This window comes from Triticum aestivum, chromosome 4A, assembly GCF_018294505.1.
Source record: "Triticum aestivum cultivar Chinese Spring chromosome 4A, IWGSC CS RefSeq v2.1, whole genome shotgun sequence".
NCBI lineage: Eukaryota > Viridiplantae > Streptophyta > Magnoliopsida > Poales > Poaceae > Triticum > Triticum aestivum.
Window position 1 is genome coordinate 674,274,602 of NC_057803.1, and position 21,514 is coordinate 674,296,115.

General features: G+C 45.5%; 1 protein-coding gene across 1 annotated transcript; it reads left to right on the forward strand.

The window, feature by feature from the left end:
• Positions 1–12,796: 12,796 nt before the first annotated feature.
• Positions 12,797–15,191, forward strand: LOC123084250 (uncharacterized). Its single transcript, XM_044505953.1, has 2 exons — positions 12,797–12,900; positions 13,979–15,191. The coding sequence occupies exons 1-2, from the start codon at positions 12,797–12,799 to the stop codon at positions 15,189–15,191; spliced, it is 1,317 nt and encodes a 438-aa protein (XP_044361888.1).
• Positions 15,192–21,514: the final 6,323 nt, after the last annotated feature.

The window sequence follows — 21,514 nt, forward strand, 5'->3', positions numbered from 1 at the left end:
AACTAGTTGAATTAATATATAGAACTAGTTTATTTTTAGTAAATGCTTAGTTGAACTAATAGAATTAATATAACTAGTTTATTTTTAGTAAATACTTAGTTGAACTAACTGAATTAATATAACTAGTTTATTTTTATTAAATGCTTAGTTGAATTAATAAAAGTAGTTGAATTAATTTAATTAGTAAGTGTTTAATGTTTCGTCTAATATGAACATAGGAAATGTCGTCTGACGACAGAAAAAATTTCGGTATGTGCACATACTGGTGAAGACGAGCGCGGCCAGTGCGACTGAAATTTCCATGTTGATGGTAGGCGATTCAGCATCAAGCTGGATGAGACTTTCGAATTCGATACAGTAAGTCACAACGACAAGTCTGTTTTCGTAATTAAGCATGACTTATATATGCTTCATTTGCCTGACTTATAATTTTTAATTTTCACTATTCTACTAGCGCATCCCATGCCATGCAAGAATTTTTGTCTTGGATAAGATAGGTTTCAAAGATACGGAAACTATGGAGGTAAAGAGAGTTTACCTGAAAACTGAGCATGATGGTTATACTTTCAACATCAAAGTATACAATGCACACACGTACACCTATTTTGAATGCAAAACTTGGCAAGCACTATGCAAGGCTTATACATTTGAGCCTGGTATGGTTATCACCTTTGATATTCGTCCGGAAGATGATATTGAAGGTAATAGAGACATATGGGTCGATGTGCAGACGCCTCCAGTTCTACCATTATGTGAGTTCTTCTCAAATATATTTTTGTCTTTGATATTGCTTATTTCAAAAATAACTGACAACTAATTTCTATTGACACCTTATCTCCATTCAACCAAACATGTCCGGCGCTTGGTAGACAGGACCTTCTACTGTCCCGGAGCTGAACTAAACTGCGAGGAGATAAGTCATTATGTTTCATGGCTTGAGGATCTTCATACTATCAAGACAAATTTTTTTCCTGCACTTGGAAATGTTAGTACTCAAAACGTGCGACCAATAGTGATGGTATTGAACTACGGTCACATCTATTTAGGAATGATGGTAAGATATTTACTATTTGTCCTCAGTGCATATTTTGCATACATATTTTTTTTAAACTTCCATTGCTGAGTATATTAATTAAGTACTATACGATGTTCTTCAACAGGGACTCCCGATGACAGTTGTGCCTCAGGGGATCGAGACTAAAAGTCAGATGTCAATTGTTAGCTTAAGGCCAAGATATCCTGCATTGCACATGAATGCATTCAGGATTTCTAGAAGCGATGAATGCTTAATAGTAAAAGATTGGAGGAAAATTGTTAATGATCGCAGAGAAGTACTAGGGGGCAGGAATGAGAAGCGCAGCCCACGATTAGGAGACAGGTTCATCGGTATGCTCCAGTATGATCAATCAGGAGAGCTATACATGTTCTATGCTATTTTACCAGAGAGAGAGTAGCTAGCAGGAGTGATTTAGCTCGTTCTTTATGCTGCTCTTAATTAGTACTTGGCCTTTCATGTCCGTGTTCTTCATTCTGAACTTAAGTGATTTGCTTTTGTGGTGTTATATATGAACGCTTATAATATCATGACAATCATGTTGAACTCGATGATCGGATCTACTAGAAATTCTATATATATATATGCATAACGTTTACAATGTGTAGTCTCGTAAAATATCAGCAAACGAAAAAAAATTAAAATGGAAACACAAAATTAAATGAAAAAGAAATCATAAAACTAAAAAACCCCAAACCTTATAGTACCGGTTGGTGTTACCAACCGGTACTAAAGGGCTCCAGGCCCCCGGAGCTGGCTCGTGCCACATGGTTTCCCTTTAGCACCGGTTCGTGCAGAACCGGTACTAAAGGGGGGGGGGGCTTTAGTGACCACACTTTAGTGCCGGTTATGGAACCGGCACTAAAGGGCCTTACGAACCGGTGCTATTGCCCGGTTCTGCACTAGTGTGAAGAGAACACCCGGTGGCAGCGGAAGAATTTTTAGTGCCGCTGTGATCGTCCCACGTGCCACCTTGAAGCCATTTGTATTCAAATAATAATTCCAGATATATCCACATCTGTTTTCATTTTTAATGCATATACAAATATTCACTTGCCATGTAGACATTTCCTTAAATATGAATACATAATACTATTTTGGATTATCTACTACCAGTTTCCACCCTTACGACTAAATGGCTATTCATTTTAACAAAGCACATAATTCAGGTACATAAAAGAGTACATCCACATTAGGATTTAGGACCAATCAAGTGAACCATGTTGCTCTTTCCTTCTCTATTATTTTATCAAAGTCATATGGACTGATTACAGCCATTATTTATGAAGATCTGTCCGTGCAAAAATTATCTCAAGAAGTTGATTTATGATAAATGTTCTCAACAAACCACACCCTCTAGGGCAATTTATATACCAGCAACGATCGAGTTTGTTCTATACATGCTTTGCTGGGTCATTCAATACATTTCTCAATCAGCAGAAACAATGAAGGAAAAATATTCTGCAAGATCAGAGCAATCCAATGTGTTCTCCGGATGGTTCAGAGCCACCGAGATTTTGCACTTTCCTCTGATACACCGTTACTGTTAACCAAGACAATGCAAGACAAACAGAACGAGAAAAGAGATTTTGGTGTGAGAACGGGAGACGTTGGGAAGGGAACACTTGCTGGTACACGAAGAACTTGTAATGAACGTTGTGGTAGCCCCACGTGCTATCATAGAGCAACGGACCACCACATGCGTGTGAGAGCCACGGTTATGCCATCTGACCTGCCGGTGGCTCGCTATCTTCGCTACTGCATCGATCTTCCCCACCGTGTAATCAACATCTTCATGAAGCACTTCCCAAGGCAGAACATCTGAGCATCTGGCCACGTTTGTCCACGCCAAGCTCGCCGTGTGCGCTCCTGTAGCTCCGTCAACAAGTGGCGAGGCATGTGAGCAGCCGAACGGCCTGTCAAGGGCAAGCCTCAGTTGCCTACCCCCGTTGATGTTTAGTTTAGAGGGAAACAAACTACCACATCCATCTTCAAGAGATTTTGTGAATTCGTAGATATTTTAGTTTCCCTTTTCCCAAAGAAACTTCTTTTAGATGCAACTCCCAAAGAAAATTTCATGTCAATTCTTCAGTATTCTATTTCATACTAAATAATGACAAATATATAAGACATGATGCTCATGGCTACGACAAACTGAGGCAGGTTGAATATATGTTCATCAATTCAAATCCAAGTACCCTGCTTGAAAATATTGTTGGATGTATAATGTTCCCCGATGGGTTATGTACGTGATTTTGCATTCTCCTGCCACCCTTTAAGAATTATTGGCAATGGCTTTGTGCCATTGTATGGGATTTTGCAGAATATTTTGCATAAGTGTGCATTGTGCAGCGGAGTGAAATCAAGATTAATAAGGTGTTGAATTATGATACTGAAACGAATGGTGTGCACCAGAACTCCCGTGCATTTACATGAGTAAATGGACCTCCATGATTTGATGGATGCACCTTCTCATCTTCATTACATGTTTGATGTGCTTCTAAATGTAGTTACTCGTGAATAGTTTCAAAATGCAGAGAGAAGTAAAGACACTCATGATGGATGTATGTTGGTAAGTTAGAATGACCGGCTCTCCCGACGGTCCCGCTCCTCACTGCATTTAGTCATTAGCATCCTTGGCCCCCAACACTGGTTTGCAGCTTACCCCAGTTGACTAAATTTGTGTCACTAGCGTCTGAATTCTAACCACTGAAAGTAAGCTTGGTTTTGGTTATCCTTATCCTAGGCTATGTTACCTTATGAATATGAATTTCTCTTTTAAACAAGGCAAGTATTTGCCATTTTTATTGATTAAGAGGAAGAGAGTTGCCAAGTTAACTGGATAAAAATCAGGTGAAAACCTGCACAACCTACTGATCAGGCACACAAGATAACCCACAGACACCACTACGAAGGAAACATTTACGAGGTTGCACATTGACATCATTGTCATCACTTCTTCCCGAGCAAATGATTCCGACCTTCGCGCAAGCAGCTAATGACAAAGCAAACATCACAACGGCCACATGAAGATCCATAACAAGTGAACATCACACACGCCAACAACATGATAGCATTAAATTCAAGAATAAAGGAGCGACTGTGCATTATGCAAAGCTGGCGCCACAAAGGATCATCGAGTTGGGCCATCCATCGTCTGTCATCGATTCCAGATGGATCTCACTGCCGCGTAGCTCTGACTCCACCACAACAAACGAACCACAACCAGCCAACATACACCGAAGAGCTGACTACCACAAATTTACCGCAATCCCGTCTTCGCACACCCACATAGTTGCTGCCACACGAGCCATTGACGACCACCATGCCAACCATAGACCTCTCTAGTCTGATTCAACTGCGGGTTGGTGCCCTCAATGAGGGAACACGAAATCGATCATAGGTGTCAATGTCATTATCGTCCGGTCCGAGCAAACTGGACCTAAGGTTACCCACGGAGTAATGAGGGCAGGGTGGAGAAAATCATTGCGATGACACCTTCATCGGGACAATGACGCCCTCAAGCGTCGCCATCGTCGGCCCGAAACACGACGAGTACAACTTTCATCGGCCATCTCACCATACAAACTCAATGTCGGCTAGCAGCCTACACCACCACCCGCATCATCCAGCTTGCCGTAAAGTGAGACCGCCTTAGACCCACCGGTCCATCGGCCCACCACTGTCAGATCTGGCATCCCTGATGAGGACGTGGGATCACCTCCAAGTTTAATTCTATAACTATGATGGCGTACGCCTTCAAATATAATATAACTATGTTGGCGTACATCTTTACGTATAACTAGCAAACTTGTCCGTGCGTTGCAACACGACAGTAAATAATTTTTACCTGAGCCGCTATAGTTTCAATCCAATTTTTATTCTGACTCGTCATATTGTGGGTGTGCACCTACGACCACACTCACACATCATCTTTGTGCCTCGCTACATGGTCTTCGTCCATTTTTTTCATGCGTGGGGGCCTCGCTAAGTGGTCTTTGCCCAATTTTTTCGTGCAATGGGATCGTTACGTGGGAGGTGGGAGGAGAAAAAAAACAGATGAAGGTGGGAGGTGAGATGAAAAAACCCTGGAACGGAGACTACCAAGGCCTCGCTTAGGAGTAGAGATGGGTGGCATTGGTGGGTAATATTTTACAACTTTAAGGGCAATTTTCATGACAAACGGCCAGAAGTAATAGCTTCTTTATTATTAGTTATACAGAGGTAGAGATATTGTGGCATGTGTGGTTAAATGTGCAAGTCTTCCACCATAGCAACTAGATCTATTTATTTTTGTTTAATGCACTCAGACAGAATTTTTTTTCTGGAAAACGTGAATCATAATTGATGTTTGTTGGGATAAGTCTTTTCTCCGCACAAATGTGACCATATTATGGATTGCTCGACACTGCCATGCAAACAAAAATTTCATCTCTTCCTTTGAGATAAAAAAATCATTCTCCCTATACATGATCATATAATGTTTTTCACATGTACTCCAAAAAATTACTGGATGTGATCCAAATTAACTAACGCCGCTCTAGTACATCAGAGGAAGTTCCTTAAATTGTAGGCAACACAAAAAAAAAGGGAATTTTGTTGGTAAAAACAGCACCACAGTTGAACAATTATATTGATGACAGCTTATACCTGCACACTACATATATGTGTGTACATCTACATATTTGGGACCTTTTGAGGTTTCAAGCCACGAAATACTATTTTCGTTTCTTTAAGGGCTCTAGGTAGCCCCGAAAAAAAAAGAAATATCTCTCCATGCCCATCTCCTATCCCCCTTCCCTCCCTCGAACCCTAGCCCCTCGTTGATGTGAGCCTCCCCGGAGATTCTCGATCCAGCTGCCACCAGTATAGACTTTATGAGAAGAATATGGTAGACATTATGAGAAAACACAAAACATCTTACCAGTATAGACTTTCATAACTTGGTCCCACTAGCCTTTCCGCGCACCATTGGCAACTCAACCTCACATCTCCCGCTATGAAAGCCTGCACAAGTATTTTCAACCCCTTCGATATATTAATTAAGGTCTTGTACTAAAGCTAAAGCATGGGTAATGTAACTTGAACGAAGAACGAACAAATAAGGTTAAAGGAAACAAGAACATAAGTAGTTCGACCTTGGAAAATACAAACTATCACAGAAAAAAGTGCAGTACTCATAAGCGTGTAGTTCAAGCTACTTAATTTGGTGGTGACGCCTTAGGACATCACAAAGACTGAGTCAGTCATTGAGTTTTCAACCGATTAATGTCACACATAATCACTAATTGAATAACTCAAATATATAATGTTTCTCCTTGATAACGAATTTCTCGGGTGAATGAATTAGCATCTTAGAACTATCAAATACAAAATGTACGCATGTGAAGAGGTGGATCCACACAACAAGTAATTTATAGAGTTGTGCTTGGTGTGTTAAAAAAATAGTTGTGCATGGAAGGATGCTCATTTTGCATAGCATAAAAAAATCAGTGGTTGGTGAATTTAAATAGTATCTTAGAAATATCATGAGGTCACTAAGCTACATGATATATTAACAGAATTCAACAACATTATTCATACAAAGGAGTTGCCCATGCAGCATGTACTAGAAAACCTCACAAAAATGCAAAATGCCTGGCCCTAAAGTAGCAGACTATCCTTTTATAAATAAATTAGAACCGATATTTTTTCATAAGGGATTTTTTCTTATAGTTTGACTTCTTCCTCTTTTCATATATTTACCTTTGATAATGATTTTTATTTCTTTAGTAGGTACAACGGCTAGACCTATCAAAACCGATAGATCACAATAGTATATTGATAGATCCCAACCACTGAATCTTCATAATAGTACCAAAATAGATCAAGCACTTTAGAACTTTATAAATCATCATAATCATGACCAACCTGATCTTGCTAGAAAACAATTCATAAGTGGGCATTAGTTGAATTCCTAAATATGATAGTACTACTCCACCTTCAACACAAGATAGTAATATTGTACTAGGGTCCCCGAAGATATAGCATTCGTCGCGGATGTTGGAAATATGCCTAGAGGCAGTAATAAAGTTGTTATTATTCTATTTCCATCTTCATAATTAAATTTATATTTCGTGATATAGTTGCAGCTTTTCTTGAATGTCAGATTCAAAGGGATACCTATTTATATGTGAGGAAATATAAACATCAATAAGATCCTAGTCAGGCCTCTCGACTAGCTCATGTATTGTTGGTGGTTATGCTTTTATGACCATGAGATGAGAACACATTGTTAGAGTAACAATGGTGCTAGATAGACCCAACTTATGAAATAACGCGAGATCACGTCGTCAACATATTGTCGGTATTTTTTTATAAAGTATTAACATTTACTTGTGTCATGTGACCATGACAATATTGTAAACCCGGAGGTCGAATGGTTACTTCGGGGTTACCAAACATCACTCTATAACTGGCTGATTATAAAGGTGACTTTCGGGTATACCAGAAGAGTATGTTGCGGTGTTCGAGATGTCAAGATTGAGATTTTTCTCCTTCAGCAATGGAGAGATACACTCTCGGCCCACTTGGTATAACGATTTCCATCATCCCTCCGCCAAGGATAGTGACTAAGGTGTTAGTCATGGGGACATCAAAATACGTAACGAGAAAAGAATACAAACCATTAACGACTTAACTAGGTATAGTGCTCAAAGTGTTGATCGAGGTGATACATACCCTAAAAGTTTCGCCTCATATTATGTACGTATCCTGAAGTATAGGGAATTGTATGAGATAACAAAAAGTTCACTCGAAAAGATCTTCATTGCTACGCAGGAATTATTATGGGTGTCTAGATTTTGTTAATAATTATTGACCGGAAGGTGTTCCGAACATGTCCCCGTATTATTGAATTTGTAGAGGCACACACTTAAAGACTAACAATATGTAGGGGAACTAGGAGATAATGGAGGAGAGAATGAGCCCCGGAAGTGTTCCAGCTGATCCCCGAAGTGTTCCGGGAGGCCCCAGGAGTGTCCCGATGATACCCGCGAACGTCTTGGAAGCTCCTGTAATATCACATAAGCTTCCAAAAAGAGTCCGGAAGGTTCTGGAACATTTTTTTGAATATGAATACCGAATATGATAGATTATCTTCCACCCTTATGACTAAATGACTCTTTGCTTAATAAAGCATAGAGTCCGATTATAGAAGAGAGTACATCCACGTTAGGACCAGCCAAGCAACCATCTCGCTCTTCTCTATTTATTTCATTCACTCACATGGACTGAATACAACCATTATTTATGACGATTTTCCCATGCAAAAATATCTTATGAAGTTGGTCTATGATATATGTTGTCAGCATAAAGCCATAAACAGAGAAAATAGATTTCTATTTGGGAATAGGAGACGTCGCGAAGAGAACACCTGATAGCAGCAGAAGAATTTGTAGTGCTGTTGTGGTCGTCCCACATGCCACCTTTAAGCCATTTGTATTCAAATAATAATTCCAAATATTATACACGTATGTTTTCATTTTTAATGCGGATATGAATATTCACTTGCCATGTAGGCATTTCCTCAAATGTGAATACATAATACTATTTTGGATTATCTACTACCAGTTTCCACCCTTACCACTAAATGGCTATTCATTTTAACAAAGCACATAATTCAGGTACAGAAAAGAGTACATCCACATTAGGATTTAGGACCAATCAAGTAAACCATGTTGCTCTCTCCTTCTCTATTATTTCATCAAAGTCATATGGACTGATTACAGCCATTATTTATGAAGATCTGTACGTGCAAAAAATATCTCAAGAAGTTGATATATGATAAATGTTCTCAACAACCACACCCTCTAGGGCAATTTATATACCAGCACCGATCGAGTTTGTTCTACACATGCTTTGCTGGGTCATTCAACACATTTCTCATTCAGCAGAAACAATGAAGGAAAAAAATTCTGCAAGACCAGAGCAATCCAATGTGTTCTCCGGATGGTTCAGAGCCACTGGTTTTTGCACTTTCCTCTCATGCACCGTTATTGTTAACAAAGACAATGCAAGACAAACAGAAAGAGAAAAGAGATTTTGGTTTGAGACTGGGAGACGTTGGGAAGGGAACACATTATGGTCCAAGAAGAACTTGTACAGTACATGCTAAGCTGGTACAAGAAGAACTTGTACGTGCTATCATAGAGCGCCGGACCACCACATGCATGTGAGAGCCATGGTTATGCCATCTGGCCTGCCAGTGGCTCGCTGTCTTCACTACTACATCGATCTTCCCATAGTGCAATCAACTTCTTCATGAAGCTCTTCCCAATGCAGGAGGGCTGAGCATCTGGCTAGGTTTGTCCATGCTAAGCTCGCAGGGTGCGGTCATGTAGCTCAAGTGGCCGAGGCATGTGAGCAACTGAACGGTCCGTCAAGGGCAAGGCTCAGTTAGCTACCCCCGTTGATGTTTAGTTTAGAGGGGAACAAACTACCACATCCATCTTCAAGAGATTTTGTGAATCTCGTAGATATTTCAGTTTCCCCATAGAAACTTTTTTCAGACGCAACTCCTTTGTTGGTTTCATTTGTTCAGAAATATGCAAATTTTCCTGTCGATTCTTCAATATTCTATTTCAGACTAAATAATGACAAATATATTAGACAATAGACATGATGTTCTTGGCTGCCACAAACTGAGGCAGGTTGAATATATGTTCATCAATTCAAATCCAAGTACCCTGCTTGAAAATATTGTTCGATGTATACTGTTCCCCGATGGGTTATGTACATGATTTTGCATTCTCCTGCACCCTATAAGAATTATTGGCAATTGCTTGGTGTCATTGTATGGGATTTCGTTGAATAATTTGCATAAGTGTGCATTGTGCAGCGGAGTGAAACCAAGATTAATAAGATGTTGAATTGTGATACTGAAACGAATGGTGTGCACCAGAATCCCCGTGCGTTTACATGAGGAATTGGACCTCCATGATTTGATGGATGCACCTTGTCATCTTCATTACATGTTTGATGTGCTTCTAAATGCAGTGACTCGTGAATAGTTTCAAAATGCAGTGAGCGGTAAGGACAGTCATGATGGATGTGCATTGGTAAGTCTACCGGCTCTCCTGACGTTCCAGCACCTCACTGCATTTAGTCATAAGCATCCCTTCACCCCCAACATTGGTTTGCAGCTTACCCCAAATTGAATAAATTTGTGTCACTAGCGTCTGAATTCTAACCACTGTAAGTAATTAAGCTTGGTTTTGGTTATTCTAATCCTAGGCTATGTTACCTTCTGAATATGAATTTCTCTTTTAAACAAGGAAAATATTTGCCATTTTTGTAGATTAAGAAGAAGAGAGTTACCAAGTTAACTGGATAAAAATCGGGTGAAATAAAAACCCGCACAACCTACTGACCAGGCACACAAGATAACCCACAAACACCAAGATAACCCACAAACACCACTACGAAGGAAACATTGACGAGGTTGCACATTGACATCATTGTCATCACTTCTTCCCGAGCAAATGATTTGGACTTTCCCGCAAGCAACCAATGACAAAGCGAACGTCGCAACGACCACATGAAGATCCATGACAAGTGAACATCACACACGCCAACAACATGATAGCATTAGATCCAAGAATAAAGAAGCGACGATGCATTATGCAAAGCTAGCGCCACGTAGGATCATCGAGTTGGCCCATCCATCGCCTGTCATCGATTCCAGATGGACCTCACTGCCGCGTAGCTTTGACTCCACCACAACCAGCCAACATACACGTCGAAGAGCTGACTACCACAACTTTACCGCAATCCCGTCTTTGCACACCCGCATAGTTGCTGCCACACGAGCCATCGACCACCACCATGCCAACCACATGCCTCTTCAACCGGATTCAACTGCAGGTTGGTGCCCTCAATGAGGGAACATGACATCGATCATATGTGTCAATGTCATCATCGTCCGGTCCGAGCAAACCGGACCTAAGGTTACCCCCGGAGTACACCTCCATCAAGACAATGACGCCCTCAAGCGTTGCCATCATCCGCTCGGAACACGACCAGTACAACTTTCGTCGGCCATCTCACCATACAAACTCAATGCCTGCTAGTCACCTACACCACCACATGCATCATCCAGCTCGCCGCAAAGTGAGACCGCCTTAGACCCGCCAGTCCGTCGGCCCACCGCTGTCGGATCTGGCATCTCTGATTGAGGACGTCGCATCACCTCCAAGTTTAATTCTGTAACTATGATGGCTTATGCCTTCAAATATAATATAACTATATTGACGTACACTTCTAAGTATAATATGATGGGATGTGTGGTTGAATGTGCAAGTTTTCCACTATAGCAACTTGATCTATTTATTTTTTGCTTAATGCACTCGGACATATTTTTTTCTGGAAAACGTGAATCATAATTGATGTTTGTTGGGATTACCAATTTTTCTCCCCACAACTGTGACCATATTTTGGATTACTCGACACTGACATGCAAATATAAATTTCATCTCTCCCCTTGAGATAAAAAAATCATTCTTACTATACATGATCATATAATGTTTTGACATATATTTACGAGTTAAAAACTGCACCTGATCCAAATTAATTAACGTTTCTCTAGTACATCAGAGGGAGTACCTTAATTTGTAGGCATCAGAAAAAAGGGAATTTTGTGGGTAAAAACAATACATATCTGTGTGTACATCTACAATATTCGGGACCTTTTGAGGTTTCAAGCCACGAAATACATTTTCGTTTTTTCAAGGGCCCTAGGTAGCCCCGAAAAAAAAAAGAAACATCTCTCCATGCCCATCTCCTGTTCCCCTTCCCCTCCCTCGAACCCTAGCCCCTCGTTGACGCAAGCCTCCCCGGAGATTCTCGATCCAGCTGCCACCACCCCGCTGCCGGCGGCCGACTCCGTTCCTCGACCATCTCTTCCCCTGACGGGTAAGCGCCGAGCTCCTCCGTCTGCGCAGTGTCTACTTAAGGGTTTGGTTGTGCAGATCGATCGACGCTCTCCCTCACCAGCATTGTTTCTTTCATTAGATTACTAGAATGATCATCTCGCCTTGATACTGCAGCTTTTATTTACCTGAAATGTTTGGCTCTGATGCACATCTCCCGTTGTTCACCCTGTTCTCGAAAGAAAGAGTATTTAACCAAAAACTACCAAAATTCACGGAACCGTGACGAAAAACTACCACTTTACGATTTTGTGCGAAAAACTACCGCTTTTATCCTAAACCATGGCAAAAAACTACCAAGTCTGAAAAGAGCCCGATTTGGCTCTTTTAAGCACGTTTCTGACAGAGTTGGCCCACACTTAATAAGCGGGCTAAAAAAGCAATCGGGTCCCTGTTTTTTTTTCAAAAAGCAATCCAGTCCTTTCGCTCGATGCAGCGGCCCGCGAGGAGGAGCTCGACGGAGTCCTTCTCGTGGTCCACGGCGGCGTCGCTCGGGTGGACACGGCCGGAGCGCGGGCAGGGAGTGGGGCGCCCGCGGGTGAGCGCGGCGGGGCCAGGCGCGCGGCCAGGGGCGCGGCGATGCTAGACGGCCAAGGGCACGGCCAGGGGCGCGGCGGGGCCAGGTGCGCGGCCACGGGCGGGCGGCCGTGAGCGCGACCATGAGCACGGCCAGGGGTGCGCCGGCCAGGCACCCCAGGGGGGCACGGCTAGGGGCGCGGCGACGGGCGCGCGGCCAGGGCGGCAAGGCCAGGCATGTCGTCACGGGCGGGCGGCCATGGGCACGGCCAGGGGCGTGGCGGCCAGGCACGCCAGGGGGGTCGACGAGGGGTGCGCCATGGATGTGCTCGCCGTGCTGGGCTTCGAAGGAAGGACTGGATTGTTTTTTTTTTAAAAAACCAGGGACCCGATTGCTTTTTTAGCCCACTTATGTGTGGGCCAACTCTGTCAGAAACGCGCTTAAAAGAGCCAAATCGGGCTCTTTTCAGACTTGGTAGTTTTTTGCCACGGTTTAGGAAAAAAGCGGTAGTTTTTCGCACAAAATCGTAAAGTGGTAGTTTTTCGTCACGGTTCCGTGAATTGTGGTAGTTTTTGGTTAAATACTCCGAAAGAAAAGACACATCTTTTGCAGATAACTACTTCGCCTAACCAAAAATTGTTCCTTTCAGTAGATGTACTGCGCCTGGTACAAATGGTTAGAATTTAGGACTGCATAGCCTATCACCGTTTCAGCATGTTTTTCAGGAAGCAGATGGCACAGATTGCTACTCTATCTACCTCATCGAATTGTTCTCCTTTTAGTTCATTATCTGGGCTTTGCAATGGAGGTTATTTCGATCTGGTATACAAACAGCATATATCGAGTCATATACTTTGCTCGGATGCGCAGCCATTGTTTTGGCCTGTCCTTGAATAAGGCGGCGCTTCCTTTTCTAAACATATAGATGAATGCCGTCAGCCCTTTTCATCTAGATTACCTGTAAATGGTCTGTGTGGTCACTGATGTTGGGCCATTGCAGGAACACACTTTTTTTGTAGACCATTATACTCTGCTCCTGTTGGTGTTTCTACTTTCTAGCCAGAGTACGGCAATCAAAGGATCCTTCTTCCCTATTTTAGTCATGCACCTCATTCTCTGAAAAACATGCTGAGTGTACTGTTTAAGTTTAGTGGCGGCTAATACTTACTGCAGCTGTTGTTACCAAGTGCAAGAAACATATATATGTGTAGTGCCAGGTTAGGTCGTACGGCGTATGTAGTTTTACTACCTTCTTTCTGTCTGACGGATTGATGGTTTCCGCCGCATCTTCATATTGTCATTATACTCTGAACTCATCAGCTTTCTTATAAAATTGAGCTGATCGCCTTTGCTCTTATATAGAATAGTAGAAGAAACATATGTATTTCTAGTTGCAGTTTTCACTCTGTTTAACTATGAATCCTATATCTTCTCTTGTAGGCTTTGCATGATGGAGGCTGCACGGTATCGACCTTGGTCAGATCTCCTGCCCGAACTTCTAAGCCTTGTCCTCAAGCGTCTCCCTTCCCTAGCTGACCGTGTTCATCTGAGGGCAGTCTGTCACCCATGGCGCTCTAACTGTCTGCTGCAACCGCTTCCCGTCCCGTTCCCATGGCTCACCCTCCCTGACGGAACATTCCTCTGTATCCCAGGAGGCGAGGTTCACCGCATGCCAGCTGTACCAGATGGTGTTAGTTGCCGTGGCTCCATCGATAACTGGCTATTTCTCATGAGTAGTGATGATGCATGCACATTGATGAACCCTTTCTCCAAAACCACTTTGGAGCTTCCTAATCTGGTCTCAGTTTGGCAGCGTAAGGTACCCTACGAATCTGATCCTACACAACTTTTCTACAAGTTGGTGGTGCCCTCACCCGTGGACCTATCACCTGATTCCCTCATTGTGGCATTGATGATGGACGAAGTTAATATTGGTACAGTTTGCATTAGCCAGCCACCGATGGCCACTTACTCGTTACGAGGCAATAGGCAGCCATTATACCACCCGTATGATGTTGCGTTCTTTGATGGAAAGTTGTATGCGGTGACTTCCATTGGCAAGCTCTTCATCCTTGAGTTTTGCAGCAATCTTGGTAGTAATCCAAAAATCAAATGCGTAATTGAGTCTTTGGGTGTTTGCCTTGGAGTACCAGAATGCGTTTCCGGAGAGAAAGTGTGTACATTCAGGTTGTATCTAGTTGAATGCGGTGGTAGACTGTTGATGGTTCAACGATTTATTCGTCACCTGGGCCCTCTCTGTAGGGATAATATATTTGAAAATATGCAGACTATTGGGTTTGTTGTCGTCGAGGCAGACTTGCACTCTGAGCCTTGCCGATGGAGAATGATCAGTGAGTTGGGTGGCCATGCTCTCTTTGTTGGCAAGCATGGCTCCAAGTCTCTGCCTGCTAGAGAATGCAGCGGATCCCAAGAGGATTGCATCTACTTCATTTGTGACTATGCACATCCAAAATTCTCTATGAGTCCATTTCATGACTCTGGTGTGTACAACATGGGGAATGGGAGGATCACACCATTGATGTCTCAGACTGCAGCACCTGCACATGATGCTGGCCAGTGGCGCCCAACATGGTTTTTCCATGCTGGAGCTGTTTCACAGATTGTCATGTGTATGCCTAATTTGTTCTGCTGAAGCTTTGTGATCAACCCAGCCTGCGCGCTGTCATCTTTATCCTAGTGTTATTTTATCGTTCGACTTACGTTCTTAATTTGTATGTTGATCAACCCAGCCTTGTTCTGGTTATGTTTTTGCTGGGGCTATCTCATGTACCACAGAATTTCGAACTTTTAATTGGTATGATGGTGTGCACTTCAAATCTTATCAATGGTCCCAATTGGATGTATTCAGATGTGCAACTTGATCTTTGTTTGAGTGATGAGACTATTAAGCTAGGGCATGTACGTGAACAACCTTTTCTGGAGGTGAATAAACTTGGGTGTTTCATTAGCCATTGAATCCTGATTGCTGCCTGCAGGGGTTACTGAGTTTTGCTCACAACTATGATCATATTTCGGATTGCTTGGCACTCCCATGTGAAGGCAAGTTTCTTTGCTTCTTTTGAGATGAGAAAATCATTCTATCTATGAATGGTCCTAAGAGCATCTCCATCCGTTGGCCCCAGGCGGCTCGAAAAATCACCGCCTGGGGGTGAACACGCGCTAAAATCGGCCTGGGGGCGATCCGGTTCCCAGCCGACGCCCCCAGGGTCGGCCCCAGGCGGCTATTTTTAAATTTTTTTAAAATATTTATTTGTCTAAAATTCGGCAAAACACAAACATTACATTATCTCGGCGAATTGAAATAGTTTTCTACATAGGTAAAATACCTAAAGAAAAAACAAAACGGGGCCGCGACTACAAGCCGAAAAACATGAGAGAGGCGAGGTCGCCGCTGTCGTTGTCGTCCTTCTCCTCCTTCACGCGGATGCCACTGCTGGACCCCTGCCCGGGGTCGCCCTGGCGGACCGGCGGAGACGGCGCGTCATCGCCGCTGTCGTCGTCGAGGACGACGACGCCTTCCTCATCGCGGCCACGGCGCCGAGCGGCGTACTGCTCAAAGGCGCGGCGCTGGCGCCTCAGGTCCGTCCGCGCCCAGTCCTCGCGCGCCCACTTCAAGGCCGCCTCGTCGTCGAGCCCTGGCTCTGCCTTCACGTCGGCGAGCCCTGGCTTCATCTTGACAACGGCAAGGCCCGACTCCGTCTTCGGCTTGACGAAGCGGGGAGGAGCTGAGGAGGAGGCACGCCCATGATGCCGGCGTTGTGGGTGCGCCGGCCGAGCGGCGTCTCGGTGGTCTCCGTGGGCTCGGCCTTGACACCGAGCAAGGTGGACGAGCCGGAGGAGCGGGAAGATGAGCGATAGGAGGAAGAAGAGGAGCCGACCCAACGTGGCATCCATTGGCTGCCACCGGCGGGGGACCGGGGCGGCAAGGTACGTCAATGGCGGGTTGTTGCCGTCCTCGAGGTGCTCGAGGACGACGTGGAGAGTGCGGCCGGGGGTGCCCCACCACAGGCGGCAGCCCTCGCTGTTCTTGGACCCCCGCACCACCGGCGCCGCGTTGGTGGAGGCCAGCCGCTGCGCCTGCCGGTGCTGGAAGTACGCCGCCCAAGCCTCGTGGTTGCTGGCAGCGTACTGCGGGAAGGCCTGTTGCTCCTCCGTTAGCAACGCCCGCATGCGGGTGACCTCGTCGGCGAAGTAGTCGGGGCGCACGTCGACGTCAGGCAGCTGGGGGATGGGGACGCCCCCGGCGCTGAGCTTCCACCTCCCCAGCACACGCATGTCCGGAGGCGCCGACGCGTTGGCCTCGAACAGTAGGTATGACTCCCACTCGTGCAGCGAGCGGCGATCGAAGCCATTGGCCGCCGCCCCATCGCTGGGGAACCTCTCGCCCATCATCGCGGCTTGGAAAGAAGAGAGGGGAGGAACGTCGGCGGCGTCGGTGCACGGGAAGAGAGATCGGCTGCTGTGGGTGGGATGCGGCCTCAGGCGAGGGGGAGGCGCTGCTTATATAGCGGCCGGGGGGTGGGCGCCGTGTGTACGCGTGGTGGGAGGTGGTGCCTCGCCGCGCCCGCGGTGCCCGTGAGGAATCAATGGAAAGCTGACCGGCGGGCAGCCTTGGCATTGATTCCCCGCGGGAAACCGAGGCGACGAGGACGACAAGGCGCGTGGGTCGCTGACTCGGCGGGCCCGCCTTTTTCCGCGCCAAATTCTATTACCCCGGCGCCTCCGGGCGCCCCCCAGCGCGCCGGGTTCGGCCTGCATCCACCGACACCAATTTCGGTAGGCTCCTGGGGGCGCAACTGGGCCGATTTTTGAGCGCCGGCGCTAAAAAACACCTGGGGAGGCCTGTTAGGGGCGCGGTTGGAGATGCTCTAAATCTAGTAGTCTCATATAGAAGCGTTCTATGGGTCTGTAAAATTTTATTATGAAATGCACTAATTTGTGAAACTTAAACTGAATGCAGCAACTTCACGGCATGGCATTGGGAGATTGCAACACACATGTTGGAAGTTAAGATATGCTTTGGCAAGCAGCTAACAAAATCAGGGAGAAACGTTGCCTCTGAAAGAATGGAATCGTGGCCACACAAAATACACCTTTACGGTGGCTGCTGCCGATATACCTCGCAAAGATGGAATTGTGTTGGAGTTGTGTCGAATATTGTGTACAAGGTAGGTTACAGTTGGACTTGTAGTTGTATTGTGTTTAGATAGGATACAGAGTCGTGCCCTAGTAGGACACTTGTATCCTAGATCTCTCATATATAGCGGGGCTAGACACACGATGTAACCTATGGCAACATAATAGCACCGAAACACAGGAGAAACCGGCGGCATGTGCCGGTGTCCAGAGCGACCGGGTGCGGTATTGTAGCGGTGTCATGGGGAGGAGCGCCCATAGTCAGGCCCCGGGGATGTAGCCATATATATCGATGAACCTCGTTAACAAATTTTGGTGTCGTGCTCGTGTGATTGCTTGGTCCTCGGATGATCGACGGAGTGCATCGAATTTATTCTAACAAGTGATATCATGAGCTAGGTTGGCGGGAGGTCATGGAAATTGATCTAGAGGAAGGAAGAGAACATCGATGGAAGTCTGCACGAAATAATCGTAATACGGGAGAAGTTATCGATGATTTACGATGCAAAAGCAGATGTATTGGTCGTGTTTTTAATCTTTGAGTAGCGATTCGAAGCAGCGACGATGGCATCCATCACAGGTACAGAAGGGTACTGGTCAACGGTGTCCGGCGCGTCGGCGTTAAAATTGATTAGGTGCAAGCGCCCGGAATCGACGGGTCGGCGAGATCGGATTGTGGCGGACGCGCGCGGAATCATGGAGTCCTGTGGCGATCGGACTGAGCGTATGCGGTGGGCAGATGTGCACGCGTCGCAGTGGACCGCTGAGACGTGCCTCGAAAGCCAGACCGTGAATTTGTTTGGAAAAAAAAAGAGACAACCATCATGAAGTCATGTTAAAGATGAAGCTCGAGTCTGAAGGACTTCACGCGGTGCTGATTGAGGGGCTACGGCATAAGATCTTAGAGAGTCGAAGCCTATTCAGCGAAAAAAGCGAGTGACACGCAATTCGGACTGGAGCCCAGTGGTTTGATGAAAGCGTGAAACTTGTCATCGACCGGTGATGATCGGTGGTACTGCAGTGGAGGTTGAATGGTGTGGGTTCGCGATCCTTGAGATTCGATCGGGACAGCGGAGGCTCGACGCGGTGATAGCGCGAGGCGTGCGGTACGCACGGGGCATGGAAACGGGCCAGGGCTCTGGTGGTCATACATGTGGTGAGACAACTGCGAATTTGACTCGAAATGACTACAAGCAACGGTGAAATTCCTTCATGTTTCAGACAGGCGGTCAAAAAAGGGGCGGTGATGTTGAGTTTAGATAACTCTTATGTGTGACACCCAATATGTGAGTTCTTAACTTTTACGCAGGTCAGTGATCGGTGTGTGATGGCGTTGGACGGATACTCTGGAAGTTGGGAGCACAAGCTAGAGTAACAAGGAACTTAATTTTGCTCGAGTGTTGACGGTGGTCAAGAAAAAGAGGGACTACAAGTTGCAGGTGGAGTCTTTGGAGTAGTAGCGGTACTCATAGGATAAACTCAAGTCCAATATACATGAAAGTTTGACGCATTGACGAATTCAAGGTGGTGGAGAATATTCGCCAAGGTGGAGTTTGTTGGAGTTGTGTTGAATATGAGTAAATTGCATAAAACCACCACTTTGAAGGTTAGGTTTGCGAAAAACACTACAATACATTTTTTTTTCCAGAAAACGCCATGTCTTATGTAATTTTTTTGCAAAATCCACTAATCGGCGGATTTGGCTCGGTTGAGGATGCTTATGACAGTTGGGGGCCCTTTTTGCCTACGTGGCGTAACATTTCATGCCAGGTCAATTTTAATCTAATTTTACAAAGTGGTCCTTAGATTTTACACAGTCAACCCTAAATTAAAAGGAAAAAATTGCAACAGACGACGTGCATCTCTGCTCTGGAGGTCAACGCAGCCTCATCCCGCACACAGCCTGTGCCGGGCAACTCCTCGCGTTGGAGGCCAAATCGAGGCAGTGGCGGCATCCCTCATCGTATCTGGCAGCCGGCGCTGGGCGCCTCCTCACGCTGGAGGCCAATCAAGGCGGCGGCGCGGCATACCTCGCCGGATCCGCAACCGGCGCTGGGCGTCTTCGAGCTGGAGGCCAAATCAGGGTGGCGGCGCGGCATCCTTTGCCGGATCCAGACGAGGTGGCGGCGCTGGGGGTAAATCAGGGCTACAACGTGACATCCCTCGCCGGAGGTGGCGGCGCCTGGAGCGCGTGCGCGCACCGCCGTCGGCGGCTCATGTGGTGGTGCGTGGTTTGCCCTCCTTCGCAGTTCAAGTCCAGGAACTGGACCTGGTGCGCCCTTCTCCGTAGTTCGCCGGCTTCGTCTGTTCCGGCCAGCTCTACTTGCGGCGGCGTGCGGGATGAGGAGCTCCTCTCCTCGGGCGGCTGCGGGAGCAAAGAGGAAAGGGCCTTGGCCGCACGGGGAAAAGAATGTCAGGGGTGTTTTTTCTTTTTGACCCATCTAGCGTTATCTTTGGCAAAACGTTGTGCCATGTCAGCGAAAAACGGGCCCCAACTGTCATAAGTGTGCTCAACCGAGCCAGATCCGCCGATTAGTGGTTTTTGCAAAAAAATTAACAAAAACATGATGTTTTCTGAAAAAAAATGTATTGTAGTGTTTTTTGCAAACCTAACCTTCAAATGGTGGTTTTATGCAATTTACTCCGTTGAATATAATATACAAGGTATGTTACAGTTGGACTTGTAGTTGTATTGTGTTTAGATAGGATACGGACTCGTGTCCTAGTAGGACACTTGTATCTTAGGTGTCTCATATATAGCGGGGCTAGATACACGATGTAACCTATGACAACATAATAGCACCGGAACGCAGAGGAAGCCGGCGGCATGTGCCGGTGTCCAGGCCGACCGGGTGCGCTACTATAGTGATGTCATGGGGAGGAGCGCTTATAGTCAGGCCTCGGGGATGTAGCCATATCGGTGAAGCTTGTTAACAAATTCCGGTATCGTGCTCGTATGATTGCTTGGTCCTCGGATGATCGACGGAGTGCATCGGATTTATTCTAACAAATTGTGCCGTGTGTATGTGATGCTCACCACCATTCGAACATCGACTTTTAGCACAAAATCCCATTCACATTACACGGGATGCAGGGTTGCGTTCTGCGTCGAGCTACTGATATTGCTTGACAACAGCTAGGGGTGCGCGAGAAGGGATGAAAAAAGGTTCGGATTTCTCTCATTGATGGGTCACAGATGACAAGATCTCTACAAGGACGCGGACATCTTCCGCCCCACACCTACTTCTAATCTTGCAGATATCCTTCCTGTCATCCTCTGAATCGGAGCTACATGCTTCCAGTACAAACTCTGCTCCATAGCTGGTCATCAGCATACAGATAAAACTCATTTCTTACTTCTTTGCGTGCCCCTGTATGTGCAGAAGGCAGAGGTAAGACTGTATACTGTGCCATGGCAGACAAGCGGCCTAATTGTGGGAGTCACCCGGCAGCAGCATATAGCTGATGCTGCAAGTCGGACAGCAACAATACTACGACAAGTGCAAATGTTTTGCTGTCATCAGCTTTGAGCGTCAGCAAGCTAGAGATCATGTAGTAACAGCTCCCAGACGTCTAATACTCCAATTAACCTAGGGTGCAACATGCAGATATGATTGTTCAGCAATTTGTCATCGACGGCACCATCGCTGTTGGAGAAGAGCCAATCATAGACCATTTCTGGAACTCCATACTCTCTGAACGGATCCGTACAAACCGCTTCTTATTTGCCTTCCCATTCACTTGACTGTATCGAAGAACCTGCACATTCTGTTTTCTGACCTCAAACTGCAGCATGAAATCTATGCGGATCTTCAGCTA